Source organism: Anabas testudineus, chromosome 8 (genome assembly GCF_900324465.2).
Source record: "Anabas testudineus chromosome 8, fAnaTes1.2, whole genome shotgun sequence".
Classification (NCBI taxonomy): Eukaryota; Metazoa; Chordata; class Actinopteri; order Anabantiformes; family Anabantidae; genus Anabas; species Anabas testudineus.
The window spans coordinates 19,274,000-19,289,231 of record NC_046617.1 but is presented as its reverse complement, the minus strand read 5'-3'; the positions used below and the strand labels follow the sequence as shown (position 1 = coordinate 19,289,231).

Genomic DNA, 15,232 nt, shown 5'->3' with positions numbered 1-15,232 from the left:
TAATTTAGGGGCTGTGAGGACAGATGCCTTATTGTCCCCCCGCTAAATCCGCCCCTGTTGTAAATCTTAATGTGACTTGTAGATGGTGAGACTGTGCTAAATTCTGAATTCTAACCCCAGCAGTCTACAAATATCATATCAAGTCAGAGAAGTACTATAAAAACGTTTGGTTCTGAGAAATTAAATTAAATTAAGGAGGAAGAGGGCGGAACAAGGAAGAGGTGCGAGGGCGATCGACAGCTGGTTTCACTCCTCACTCGACTTCAGCCTCTGATGAAAACTCCCGAAGTTGATGGATGGATTTTATCTGCTGAAAAGGAAGTCGTTCATGAAAGAGGAAACATGAAGCATCGGTGCAGCGCAGGAGTAAAGGTTGAAGAGGAATCTGTGAATAACGGTAAGATATTAAAAACTCAGAATAAGCTGTTGGTTTATCCAGTGGTCTAGCTACTGGAATATCTGTTTACTGTTTAAAATCTGAATTCATAGCTAATCTGAGTGTTGCATGGGGTTTTGTAAGTTGTACCAACTCTTGGGAAGCCTTTGGATGCCTGGTTATTATCTGAAACATTATCACCTACTGTTTTACTGGTCAGCATCACAGTCTGACTTTTATGATCATTTAAATCGTGTTTGTTGCCAAACTGATCAAATTAATTTGATAAAGAAAACAGTTTGAGGTTTGTTAACACAGATGTAGGGTACTGCATTATTTCCTGGGGCATTGGTAGTAGTACTTTTTAGATTTCCATTAAACTTGTCAGCCACAGCATTTAGCAGAAACAGAAAGCATATTTGCAAAGATGCATGATGCTGTCAGCATGTGGGACTCAGAGCTGAGATAAAAAAAAACGACCTCACCACAGCCAGACATAGTGACATGCAAGAAACCACAGTGAATGTTCAGTGTGCGTCTCTACATGGGTCAACATAGGTTGTTTTAAAGCTCACATCTCTAACCTACAGTATTACAGTTACACTGTCACACTCTGTCAGGTGTCTCGCTTTGTCTGATCTTCATTCTGTGCCAAAAAAGAGGCCATCTCTCGGCAGCCTCACCGGCACTTTTCACAGCTCATATAGTTCATAACAAACCGGCAAGGGGAAGCCAATAAAAGTAGTTGCTCTTACCCAAGTGATCTGTGCATACACACAGTGCAGGCTCAGTGAGTCACACAGTGGGGTAGCAGGTACATGTGTCACCAAGAGGTGGTGGCGTCATTGTGGTCAGAGTGCCCATTTTGTCAGGGGGGCATTCATTTTGACACAAGAACAATGTCAGTCAGACTTGATACAGAGAGCTGGAAAAAAACTGAAATGTGAGATTTTCCTGTAGATGGGAAAGTGGTGACGAGAGAGAGCTGGATGGCAGTGATGGCAGAGTTTGAGTATCTCCTATTTACAAAGTTGCTGTTCAGATCACAATGCTCAGGGCGTGATGTAAACCACAGTGATGTGAAAATCACTCTCCAAACTGCAGGCCTGTGAAAAGAGGGGAACGAGAAGAAAGACAGTGACGAATGAAAGAGAAGATCTGCTGATTGAAGAGGAAGGGGGAAGAACCCACACCAGACTGCATTTGGCTCCAAGTGTTTGGGGAAAAAAATGTAAGACAGATTTTCAGGCACAAAAGTGAATGATTGTACTGATGAAACGGCAATGGAAATCATAATGAACCATCATTACTGCACTGGTGATGATGGATTTTTATCTTCGAGCTGATGATACGAGGACATTCATATTTGTTAGAAGTAAAGAATTTTGGCTCTTCTACAAGAGATTACTTTTCTTTAGTTAATTAGATTGATGGGTTGGTTGCTTTGTGCGCTGAGAGACCCCATTCAGTGCTAATAAAACTAGTGTCACATTATGGCGGGTAAAAGAAGAACAAAGGGCAGAATAGTAGGAGGCACAAAAATGGATGCTTGAAGGTATTTTTCATCTGCTGTGTACAGGCATTGTAACTTTTATCCATTTATCCACCCACACAAAAGCACTACCCAGCTCAGCTTATACTTACCCTTCAAGTTGGTAGAAAATTGCTTTCACTGTACAATAATCTACATGCACCTGACTCTATTTTTTTTTTTTTATTTCTCTCCCCAGGTTTCTGATGACTTTCACCTTCACCTCATACTCTCATAAAGTTTAGCTTTCTCCGTTCCAAATGTCACTTTTCTCATCTCTCTGTGTGATTCTCAGCCTGAGGATCCTAATTTTTCTTCCAATGAGCTAACCAGTCTGTCACACCCCCATTTATTTCTTCATTCTCTTCAGCTACCCTCCATCGTCCCGTGTGTTCGTACATCTCTCTTCTCCTCTCTCCTGTCTCTGCCCGTCATGTCTGTATCCATGAGGAACCCACCCCAGCGCCGGCGCTCTCTGGGTCCTGTCTCGCCCAAGCGCATCTACAGAAACCTGTCTGTCAGACTGAAGGGTGGGGAGTCGTCTGCTGCAGGGGAAACTGACATCCCCAAGCACCTCAGCAAGTCTGCAGATGCTGTAAGATATTTAGGTGTCATTTCAAGAGAAGGTCTGATGTGTTTACTCGTCCTGTGACTGTTTCATTATGGTGGGAAGTACTGGATATGTCTGTGACATTACAAGCCGCCCCTGTGTCGCTACGGGTACATTGTCCCAGATCAGTCTGCTACTTTGATTCATGATTTGATTTATGTGTCCTGTATTACTGCCTCTGCAACTCCCTTCCCTCTAACTTATAAAATAAATCTGTATTTTGGTATGAACCCACTTCTAATATCTTTCTCCCTCATGTGGCCTTGCACCCTTCCTTCTGGTTCCCTTTAGTACAAAACCCTGTGGGAGGCAGTTGAAAATGAAGACACTTTGGCTGTACAAAGTCTGCTATCCAGAGATCACACCAACTGTGGAGGAGGAAGCAGCATGTGGGAGAGAGGAGAGAAGAAAGAGAAGGACTGGGAAAGAGAGAGAGAGAAGGCGGTGAACAGGGTGAGCGAACAGGGCCTGGTCCCCTTGGACGTGGCCGCCCTTACTCACAATTCACCTCTGCTGCATGTGTTGACAAAGGCGGGAGCCAGGCATAACCCTGTTTGTGAGTCTTATGTCTTAAAATATCTCCGCTAACATAAGCGATTGTGTCGCTGTTGTACGGTTCAGTGCAAAACCTATTCACACTGTGCCCTTTCTCTTGCTCTCTGTATTTCCACTCAGTGTGCCAACCAGCAGAGTGGGCACTTAAGCTGGATGCTCTGGTGGCGCTGGCGGGTAAGAGGGTGGAAGAGAGGAAGAAGGAGTTAGGGAAAAAGGCAGGGACAGCGCCTCAGGCACAGGCTGACGTTCAGAGATATATCCGCCTGTGGAGCCTCCGGCTGCAACTGTACTGTCGGATGAGAGAGAACTTCCAAAACACAGGTCAGTGGTCTCGGGTCAGCTTATTGTTCAACCATGGCTTGGGACACAGTCTCAGTCACAGGTCCATTTCTTTTCAGCCCTCACTTGTTAGAAATACTCATATTCATCAAACCAACTCTCAACCATAGGAGAATTTAATATATTTCCCAGCTCTCTACCAAGCCATCCATCACTGCTGACAGGACCTGAGCGATCATGTATACAGCCCAACTTCTGCTTAAGTTTTACTGATTTCCCTTCTTGTAACTCAGCCTCATGAAAGTCTCCCTCCAGCTCCTTGCAGCTCATCAAAAATTCAGCAAACTGCCTTGTCATCAACCTTTTTCCAAACTATCCTATGCCCACTCCCTCTAACCTGCTGCCAGTGGCTGCTTGTTTCAAACTCAAAAACCTTGTTGCTCATGGATACAGTCCTCCAAGCCTTCGGTATGATCTGTTTTGTTCTTTATTCAGCCTGTTAGCTTTTCTTTCCTTGCTCCAACATGCTCAAGTCTTCTCAGTGGACTTTCCGTTGATTTAAACACATTTTTTTAGTATCATGTGAAGTCCCCTCTGCACTTATACTAATTGCTCTGTATAAACGTCTGCTTAGCTCTTGTTTCATTTCTCTCCTAAGTGCTTTCAGTTTCCTTCTTAGGCTGTTTTATGACCACAGCATTATTGTAGAGGGCAAAAAGGCCAACACTCTTCTTTTTGGCTGCAGTGAAATTAAACTTGCTGTCCGTAAAAAGTGGCAACTGAACGCTCAAATTATAAAAGATATATGATATGATAAAGTAGATTTACTTCAGCTCACAGCTCAGTTTGAGTAATTTATAAAATTGAAAACCCTTTCAGAAGGAGCAGAGCACAATTACACTGGAATTGTTGTAATAATAATGCTGTGATAGTTTACTGATCCCTGTAGATGAACTCTTTAAACTCGCTCTATTTGCATGTAGGCAGGTAAAGCAGTTACAGATTCAGGGTTTGTTAATTATACTTGTGCAATACCTTTTTTTTATATGGTTGTTTAATTATTTTAAAATTTGGTTTGTCTTTTTAATGTTTCAATCAGAGCTCCCGAGCCCTCCCAGTCATGTTTCCATACTGGTGACCAGTACTTCCTCTTTATTTGTGGCCATCAAAGAGCCAGAAGGTGACACTACTGTGGGGCTCATAACTCGCTACAAAGGTGGGTGGTAAATAAGAAAACTTTGATAACTCATAGATGCATACGGGGTGATGCAATGACAAAAACAATCAGTGGCATGATGAATTAAATAAGGAAACCATGCATGCATATTGTAATATAAAGTATAACATCTGTTACCTGGGAGTGCTGTGTATACTCCACACTGCTCAATTATTGTTACTTATTGTGTAGAGGTTTGGGGAAATGCGCTCACAATAACCTAATTTTTGTTTACAGAAAAAGGACCATAAGAATTTTCAGCAAATATTCTTCTCAAACCCCGAAACCATCTGTTTCTGAAGTTACACATATTAAAATCTGATATGTAGTTTACTTTAAATTTGCTAATTTAGCCAACACACCAGTGCTACCAGAGATTATACAAAATTGATTTTAAGACTGAGCGAGGAGTCGTTATAATCTTAGCAGATAATTTATGTTTGAAAAAGTTAGAGAAAGAACAAACTTAAAAAGCAAACTTGTTCTAGAGGGTAAATCAATGGAACAACTTGAGGATGAATTAAAAATGTGTAAAACTCTCGGGGTTGAAGAAAATGTTAAAAAATAATGTGCTAAGAATTCAGTCTAACACCAGATTGTTCAGTGAAATGCTTCCTGTTTGTTTATTCTATTTATGCATCTAGTTTGGCTTCTTTATTTTTGCCACTTTTTTTACAGCTGCATAAACGTCATACTTTTGCAGCAAAAGTAGATTAAGCCCAGGTAGAGCAAGTCCCTGACATTGTAAACACTCAGATCCTTAGTTCTCCTCTAGGGGGGTTTTGAGTAAAGCCAGAGAATAATCAGTCAGTGAGATGGTTGTTGTGTTCACAGTGGAATGGAGCACTTCAGCCAGCTTTAAACGCATCCTTGGCTCAGCCCAAGTCACAGAGACCAAGAATCCATCTTATACCATCACGGGACTCACAGCCGTAAGTCAGACAGCACACACAAAGCAGACATCACAACAGTTACAGATACTAACGGTAAACATAGGCATTCTGCAGATATTGTACATGCAAACACACACTTTAACAGTTTAGGGACATGTAGTTGTGTATACACAATATACCCGCACTTAAAAACACAAAAAACCTTCTCCCCAGTTAACATCTACTGTGCTGAACCACTTTCCATCAAGGAACACTTATCTGACTCAGCTGCCCTATGTAACCAGATAAATTCATAATAAAAGCGATATGTTCATAAGGTTAGTGCATGGTGATAATTTGGTGGTCTGGTGCTTCTCCAAATGCAGGGAGTACATTACTTCGTAAGAGTGAGTGCCTACAATGTGAGAGGATGGGGTCTGCCTCAGTGCTCTACGCCAGTCAGCGCTGCCCCCTCCAGTGAGTATCCCGAACTGCGAACTTTGATTAATGTGGGCTTACAGCACTGAAAGGCCTCTATTCTTTCTCTCTCTGTCTATGTGTAATGAAATTACTTGGCTGACATCAAGCTGGATGTGAAAGAAGTGGAATCCAGTCATGGCTGGTAGATTAATGAATTATTAAAACGTGGAGAATTTAAGATGTCACTTTGATGTCAATGGGCCGTGGTACCCGTGCTGCTTTGTGTTGAAATTTGGCTCATAATCTTTTCTTGTATGTCAGCTGCTCTAGCTGTGCAAAAATAAACAGTGGCGATTTTAGTGATGTTCACCATGTTTACTGTGTCAGTAATGTAACTAAACTTATTACCCGACTTAAGAGGAGCTCAGAATAAATCAGCATCAAACCCTTCAGAGGCACAGCACACAGATGGTCTCATACAATTGCTCTTGCGTCCTAATCACCAGGATAAGAAAAAAATTAGCTCCCAGGACTCGCCTGTGAATGGATTCTCGATGTCTTGAATGATTTTCTTTAACTCCACAAAAATGAAAGTGATGTTTTGTTTCTCTTTTGTTTCCCATGCAGGTTGGAGAGAGTGTGTCGGTGTGAAGTCACAGTTCAGAAACCATGAGGGCCTGGTAAGGAAACTGCTTGAAGATGCCAGAGAACCACATTACAGAGGATATTGCATAGGTAACATTGGGTTTTTGTTGATATACATTTAGATCAGTGCTCTCTGAATGGTGTTCCAATATGACAGATTTCATCAGAACAGCTCTTTATAACTCTGCTACAGCAATACAGTAGCAGTGGCTTGTAAATGCCATATCTCCGAAGTGCCCTGAGGGAATTTATTCGAATATAGCACAAATGTTCACCTGGACTCAGTGATGAATTGATTAGATTTTGGTTGTGAAAGGTCAAGGTCACCTCGACCTCCTGTGTGTCCCGTTCATGCGTTCATGCATCGTTGTGAATGCAATATCAGATGTAAGGAACACTTGAAGTAATGTCTTAACATTTGGCACAAACCTTTGTGCATAAATGTATTTGAAAATGAGCCTGTCAAAAACATGTATGTAGTTATTTGCATGCATATAACTACTGTAGTTAGACCAGGATTTTGACAATGTTTTTCTGTACTGTATTAATTATTTTGAAATATCAGAAAAGACATGTCAGAGACACTGGAACATCTTTCTTTCAACATCAGTCTTTCTCACCTAATATTTTGACTGTAGCACATTTTATTCTGTCTTTACATAATTTTATATCAGCAGCATCCACATTCATGTCTCAGCTCCATTCACTACAGAGGAAACAGTTTCTCCACCTTCACCCTGTAAAATACCTTGTACATGCACAGTAAATGTCTTTGGACACATAAAGTGATTCTCATCCCACTTGATCCTCTTGTGCTCCACTCCACAGAAAGCTCTAAGCCCCAGAGTCCCAGCAAGCGCCTGTCCATGTCTCGAGGCATCAAACAACTCTTCCAATCCGCCACTAAGTTTGTTCGTCTCCTACAGAGGTAACACTCTCTCATCCGTCTTACCTGTCCCACTGTGCCTTGAGGGTGTGGGGGAATAACGGATAAATGTGATGCGATTACAGCAGCGTAGACCACAAAGTAGAGGTCCAAGCTCTTTTATCTGTTACAGTTATTGAAAAAGAACAATGATGCAGCCTCAAGATTAGTGAAGAGGTCTTTTGAAGAAGAGAAGGATGGCTGAATTTGCGGCACGTTGCAAGTGAATGATCAAGGCCTCTCTCTGTCACATGCATTCAGTGGACCACATTCACCACAGTAGCTAGCACTGAATAAAAGGGACAGCTCCCAAATAGGAGCAGGTGAATAATAAAGGCATTGCTTTAAAAAATTGTGGCACAGAGGAGCAGCAGAGTTTATTGATATTTACAGTGATACAGCTTAATGAGAATATTGATGTCTTTTAAAAAACATGTTCTATCATGTTGGTTTGTGATAACACATTTACATGATTTTATTTACTAGAAGGATTTTTGGCTGTTTGGGGAGATAACACTTCTCACATCTATCTCATATTTTCATCTAATGAGACAGTTTAAAAATCCACTGCAAAATCATCATAAATAAATCAATCAAAGCACAAAGTTGATATTTTGCAGATAAGCTTAATCTTACTTTATAATTTCTTAGGATTTTTGAGCCAGTATCAACTTGTGAAAGTGATAGAAGGCTGTGGCTTTAATGTAGAAGTAGAGTAACCTATTAAATATTTGCTGCTGTTGTTGATTGTGTCTATATTTTGTCTTTATGTGGTCTATTTCATATTGATCTCATCAGGGGTGTGTACTTGGCAACTGTGTTCTACCACAAGGAAAACATCCTGGTGACAGCAGAAGACCAACTCCCACTGGTGGAGATCCAGTGCTGCTCCAACTCCATCATCCAAGACTTCCTTTGGTTTGCTAAGGTGAACTGTGAATTCAACCCACGCTGACTTTAATAATGTTGGTATCTCAGAACATGTAGTCAGTGATATTTTTCATTTAAAAACACGTCAACTGCTTATTTATTTGAAAGCTGTGTAATCTTCTGAGTAAATGCAGTTTAAATTAGATTTTTTTTTCTTGTAGTTGTCCTGTGCGTGGCAACAAGTGCCGTGGCTCCAGCAGGCACTTTTCTCTGCTCATTCATCTCCCTCCTCCCTACTTCAGAACAGGCACAACATTTTAAGAGCCGTCTCTCAGCTGCAGGTAGGACGTTAAGCAGCTTATTGTACTCTGCTTGATAAGAAGCATCAAAATGGGTTAATTGCTATTTTAATTACCTCTTTACATCTCTTCTTCTTCCCACTCTTCTTACTGCTGCCTCACTTCCCTATCGCAAGCTACATACCTGTTCTCCCCAGAACCTGTGTTTCACTGCATTAATCCCTAATGTCCTCATATTTATTCATGCTCATGTTTCCGTTTTACTCTCCCAACTTGCTCTGCTGTCAGTCTTCACTGGGAACTATGGACCTGGGCCAGTTGTACTATGAACCCCTGAAAGACCGGCAGGGCAACGTACTACTGGTGACTCTGAAAGAGTTTCCAAACTCTTGGTGAGAGTCTTTTCTCATGTTCTCTTAATCGCTTTTGTGCAAATGTTATGTTTTCACAAAAGGCACTTAGCATCAAATCAGGCTTTAACCTCTGCCCTCTGATTAAAGAACAGTCTCCAGCTCACTACTCAGCCCACACAGTGACACACATGCAGAGCGATGTGTTCAGGATACAAGTATCCCCCCTAGTTATTAGTGTTACACTTTCTAATATGAATTATTCAAACTGAATACTTTTAAACCTGACTTGTCTCTTTTGCTCCAAGCCCTCCCGACCCTCCGCTACACTGGATGGCCCTGGCCCGTCTGGAAAGGAACCGCAGCAGAACTCCTCTGCTGCCTGAGCCCACTGCTATGGACATGCTTTATGAACAGCTCAAGGTGAACAAAGAGTAACTGCACGGACACATTGAGCAGTGGCTCCTTCATTGAGCGCTATGTGCACTGTTATTGAGCGTATTGACTTGATTATTGAGCCATGTTTTTCTCTTTCTCCTGTGCAGCTCAAATAACCCCAAAGATGTATTGGAATTAATTTAGCAAGCCCAAACCAAATTACCAAACCAAATGAAACCAAATTAAAACTGCAGGCATCTGAACATTACACCTTATTAACGCCTCTTAATCTTTAATATCGTACATGTTTCTCTGTGTTCCCCAGGAGAAGCTGTCCTTCCACAGACACAGTATTCAGTCAGTCCAGCCTGGTCTGTATGTGGGAATCCTGAAGCTGTGCAGCTCAGTGGAACAGATCAGGGTCCTGGTGCCGCAGAGGCTGCCCAATGTACTGTGCCACACACGGGTTCGACACAATGCCCACGTGTCCAGGTAGCAGAGTCTGAACATGTCATATACTGTGTGAAGCCCACCACAAACTATGTTTTATACTATACTATGTCATTTTTACTGACAATGCTTTGAGGGGATTTTAAAAACATACTGTATTACTTCCTGGCATTAATTAAACTTGCAGTCCAACATCGGAGAAAGTTTTGTGTGTTGAATGTTGTTTAAAGTGCTTCGGTAATTGCATCATATTTGTGTGACAGAGAGGAGTGGGCATGGCTCCAGAGTCATGTTAAGACCACGGCCAATGGCAGTGTTCAGAACATGTTGAGCAGTGAAGAGAAGAGCTTGATGGAGAACAGCGAGACGGTTGAATTCATCCGGTCTCTGAGAGCTGCGGTCACACATCTCCTGACAAAGCTCAACATCCCCCTCTACAGGGTAAAGATGATTTCAAATAGCCATCTCCCACTAAACCCTCCTCTCTAAGGAGTTACTTTCTGAAGTGTTTAACGAGGAGAGGACTATTCCAAAGAGGTTTTCATATCATTAGGATATCGTTTTATTATTGTATCTGCTGTCTCTGACAGGCTTATCAGTATGGTGTGTACACCGGACAGCTGCTGCAGTTTGGAGACAAGGTGTCCATGCTTCTGCTGCTGCCCCCCAGTGAGGACTTCAGCTCCAGCTACTGGCCTCTGGTGGGGACCAAGGAGCCTGGTCTCACCATGCCCCTGCAGATCTTTGAGCTGGGTAGGTGACGATTTCCCACATATGCACTTTTATGTGTAAGTTTAAGGTGATTTTATCTCCTTGTTCCCAAATGTTAGACAACCACAGGTTAAAGGGGTTCACATTTATGGAACTGTGATTCTCACTGGGTTAAAATCCTTAAGAGTGAATTTGAAAAAGGGTTTTTATTTTGGATTTATAGTTTTATTTGTTTGTCAGACTGGGAGCCTGAGGTCAGGATAAGGTACCTGGCAGGTTAATCTCTTGTTACTTGGAACAGCTTGGTGTGCCTGTGGCACTTTTTAAAACAATAGTATCACATGAAACCAGTGAGCAGTGAAGTGAAAAGAACGATTTCTTCTGCTATATATCTCAAAATGTGACTCATCTTCAATGGAACTAAAAAAAAGATTTAAAATAAACCAAAAAATAACCCATGAAATGCATTTTAACCGCTGCCAGATTGGTTGCAAAGTGTAAGAAACTGAAGCACTGTATCTGATCTTTTGCTCTTTTGAAGATGAGCCGCATTTATTGTTTTTTCTTATCTAATTAGCGCTTTGATCCTGTTTTTCATCCACACTTGAGGATTTGTTTTGACTCAAATTTAAATCCATCTTTCCCCCCTCTGACCGCTGTTGAAAATTCCCACGCTCAATGTCTGATAAAGTGTGTTAATGAGTTCTGAGGCTCTTTTCTCTCGGCTGTGAGTTAATGAAGCTTCTTTTCTCTTAACTCCTCACCAGTTCACTTCTGGACTTATGAACGCGACTTCCTGTCCCAGTACTGCCAGGCCTGGGTGAGGCTGGAGCTGGACACTCATCTGGCCCAACAGGCTCTGCGGGAGGCACTGGACACCAAGGAGCTGCAGGAAGCCCGAGAGCGCCTGAACCACATCGCTGAGCTTTCCCATGTAAGATTATGAAAGGAAGAATAATCAATGTTACATAAATCCACATTTCAGTCACCTCAAAGCTTAAAATAGTTCTTTTTGTCTGCTCTTCTATGATTAATGTGAGTTTAATGGGATAAATCAATATAACATAAAGTCTTTCACTAATTGATTAAAGTCTAATACTAATATTTTATATTTTAAATATTTCACAATCACCATTTGTTATATCTTTAACTGATTTCACTTTCCCGTTGCTGCTCATTTCATCAGCGCTTAGAAGTGGTGTGGAGGGACGCCCGCTGGATTATGGACTGTCTGCAGTGCGTTCGCTCAAAGCAGTGGGTGGGGGCAGTGCCTCTAGGTCTGGTGATGGGAGGAGACCCGCCACTACGTCCAGATGGCGAGGAAGAGGAGGAGAGTTTGAGCGCTAGATTGACATGGCCTGGTCGGACACAGAGAGCCATTAGAGGTACAATGATGGGTGCAGATGGCTTGGGACTCTACAAACATTTGAGTAACAGTCATATCTCTGCAGAGACCTTGTAGTGCATGTGCATGGTGACAGTTTCAAACGACGTAGAGTGGGTTTTACAACAATCTGCCACAGTTTGAATGTATTTCATGAATCTTCATAGACTCTTCTAGGTGGTCAGAGTCTAAAATAATCAGGTTTTGTCCTGAAAAAGTATAATTTCAGTCTGGTTCTTGGAGATTTCTCTGCTAAATAATGGTGAAGGGAAATTATATTGGCTAAGTTGTTTGTCAGTTGTTTGAGCTACATGCTGGTAAGAGGTAACAGGTAAGAGTGAAGATCTGGCAGATGATGTGGAAGTGAATTAAGCAATCTACAAGGATGTGATTGGATATTTACTGCAGGAGAAGAGTTGGGCAGGTGGGAACAGTAAGGTCACTGCAGGTCAGGCGTCTCACATATTTCATTCAAGCACTAGAAGAAACAATAGCTGCATAGAAATGTGAGAATACTGCTGTTGACGACCATCTCAGTAATTAAATACCGTACATCTAAATCAAGGACTAAGACTATAACCTTCTTTCATCCCCCTTTTTTAGAGAGCGTGGTCAACGTGACTCCACCAGATGTCGTCACTGCAGACATCTCCGCTCCACCAGGGGTGGTGGTTGTCTCTGAAAATCCTGCACTGACGATAATAGATGGCGTTGCAAAGGGAGGGTACCCTGTAGACATCTCCGCCCAGACAACGGTGGCTTTAACAAGCAGTAGCGAGTCAGAATTAGGATGTGGAAGCGATTTAATCAAATCTGGACCAGACGCTGCTGCTGTTGCACAGTTTAAAGATTTGGACACACAGGAGGCCTACAGAGGGGAACAGGACTCTCCTTCCAGCATCACTGAGGTCATCCAGCTGATGGAGATGGCAGAGTTGGTGGACATCTTGCCCACACTGAGTCATATTGAGGAGGGGAGCCCCAGTGGCCCGTCGGTGCCATCAGTAATGGATATGCTAGAGAGCTTTGGACTGGGGATTGGAGAAAACAGCACCTTCCTTGACTTGGAGAAATCAGACTTGATCAGTGGAGCTGGGTGTCAGTCCCAGCCCAACAGCAGCAGCGTGACAGAGACACACAGTGAGAGGTCGATGTTTCAAGGACAAGACATGTCTGACACTGTTTGTCACACCGAACTGAGCATCAGTGGCCATGACGTGACTGTTCTGAGTTCTGATAGAGACGCTCAGCAGGTTTCCAGCAAAGCAGTGTGCCTTCCAGCGAGAGGCCAGGTGGAGTGGGACAGACCCTGGAACGGTTCATCCTGACATTAAAATAAGTAACAGCCTGCGTTGAACTTATTTTTAAATCAGTAAAACATATCTGCATTGATGAATAGACACAAATCCAAACTAGACTCTCTGACTTTACAATGACTGCAGTTTCTATTCTAATGTTCGGTCTGTTAGATCTGCTCATGTGCCTAAACTAAACTATCAGCAGTTTTTCTGACTTGAAAATCCATAAATCCATCACTCACTACATCACAAAGTGATATTGCTGCTTAAGCTAGTAAATACACACAATTCAGCAAAAGGGAGCTTCAGAAAAGCTGTGATAAAGCTTTTCTGAAGCTCCAAGCCTTTTCACTTTTGGCTTCACTGTGTTGTAGATTACATTTAGAGGGCCTAAAGTTGTCAGTCAACAGCTGAAATGTCTAATTTAAATCACATTCATTCAGTACTGGGTTAAAGTCCCTTACAGTCTGTACAGGAACTACATCCTTTGTCCTAAGACCCTCGGGTCTTGATACATGCTGTGTACTTGCATACTGGAAGAATCACACTCAACGTTTTTGTTACAGATATTTGTGATGAGGATGTAGAGGGTGAGTTCTTCTTTGGTTTCTTCAGACGTTGCATTTCTTTGCCTGAATTCACCTGTTTGGAAGCATAAACTGTCTTTCAGTATCTCAGTTTCTTCAACATAGAAGCCTTACACATCAATGCATTTATATCAGCTGTGTCACAGTGTCTGACTTTGTTACATCTGTATTTTATATGGTTGTTTTCACTGGACTTGTTTTTATTAGTTATTGGACAGAACCATTTTATTAGTAAGGTGTTATCTTTGATAGTAATAAAATAAATACTCACACTAAGAGTTTTAACATCATGAACATGTGCATAATCAGAAGTTTTAAAGGTTGTTATGGATTAAACTGTTGACTGTGTTAAAAGTGGCCAACCTAATGTTGCTGCACATCCCATTAAGGACTGGTACATGGGTGAAGCTGTCATATAGTGATTTTGAAATCTGCTAAAGTAAGGAGGGTTTTTTTTAAGTGAATTGCATTTGTTTTATTTCTTCTACTTCTTGAGTAGAACAAAATGATGCCTGAACATTTTAGTTCAACATTTAATTAGGCTCAACATCTATTCATTGTCAAACAAGTGTTTTCCATCATTGTACCTAATTAGATCTCTTCTCACGACTGTGTGGGTGTGTGCAGAATGTGCACCTGTTATGGTACGACTGGGAAAAGGGCCAAATCAAATCAAGCAGAATGATTAAAAAATACCAATTTGGTTGTGCAAAGCCTTTAAGTGTGTACTTGTTGTTAATTATACACTGTACAGCGTAGTCCAACTGGAGAGAAGTAAATTGCAGCATTAATCATGTCGTCTTTATGATATAATAAGAACATTTGGAGAATCTTTTTTGGAGTCTAATAGAGCATATTCTCCCAACATACACAAAGTGAGTGACTATAAACTTCTAATACTAATATAAGTCACTACATTAGGACATTTTATAAAATATAAAAGCAGCAGTAAAATCTGATCCTGGTTCTAACCTTGGATTGAAGCTCAATATCGTTGTTGCCACCTAGTGGTCAAAGTCTGACACTGCATCAATGCAGATACACTTCCGGTATAACCTTTCAAAATATAGCTACCAAACACAAGCCATGTAATAATTCACTGCAGAATGAATTGTTAATGTAAAACCTACAACAGGAGATGGAGATGGAGACTAAAGAGACTGAAGATCTACTGATCTGTACTTTTCTGTCCTAACTGTACTAAAGGCATAATAATATACTAGCTCACTAGCACTTGTCTAGCCAGTTTAAATGTCCCTTTGTTGTCATTTATCCGTCACTTTGTGTCTCACACTTTCTATATTTCTGCCGGTGATTTTGTGTGTGTGTGTGTGTGTGTGTGTTACTATTCCTCATTGAAGCAACGAGACGTCATTAAAACTGCAACTACAATATTGTCTTTTGTACATTAGTAAAATCAATCACTTTAAATATTTAGTATTTTGACTGTATGATGTGAAGTTGGTTTGTAACAGA

At 41.5% G+C, this 15,232-nt stretch overlaps 1 protein-coding gene across 2 annotated transcripts; it reads left to right on the top strand.

Annotated features, from left to right (window-relative positions):
* Positions 1-193: 193 nt before the first annotated feature.
* Positions 194-14,523, top strand: LOC113152435 (ankyrin repeat and fibronectin type-III domain-containing protein 1-like). Of its 2 annotated transcripts, XM_026345691.1 has the most exons (20): positions 194-397; positions 1,481-1,607; positions 2,107-2,502; positions 2,809-3,073; positions 3,193-3,393; positions 4,451-4,567; positions 5,402-5,499; positions 5,826-5,916; positions 6,487-6,594; positions 7,333-7,432; positions 8,228-8,357; positions 8,521-8,640; positions 8,887-8,990; positions 9,257-9,371; positions 9,652-9,818; positions 10,040-10,217; positions 10,367-10,529; positions 11,255-11,421; positions 11,674-11,872; positions 12,475-14,523. In XM_026345691.1, the coding sequence occupies exons 3-20, from the start codon at positions 2,341-2,343 to the stop codon at positions 13,197-13,199; spliced, it is 3,210 nt and encodes a 1,069-aa protein (XP_026201476.1). In that variant the 5' UTR covers positions 194-397; positions 1,481-1,607; positions 2,107-2,340; the 3' UTR covers positions 13,200-14,523. The 2 variants fall into 2 exon arrangements, with proteins under 2 accessions (XP_026201476.1, XP_026201484.1); XM_026345699.1 differs by lacking the exon at positions 1,481-1,607.
* Positions 14,524-15,232: the final 709 nt, after the last annotated feature.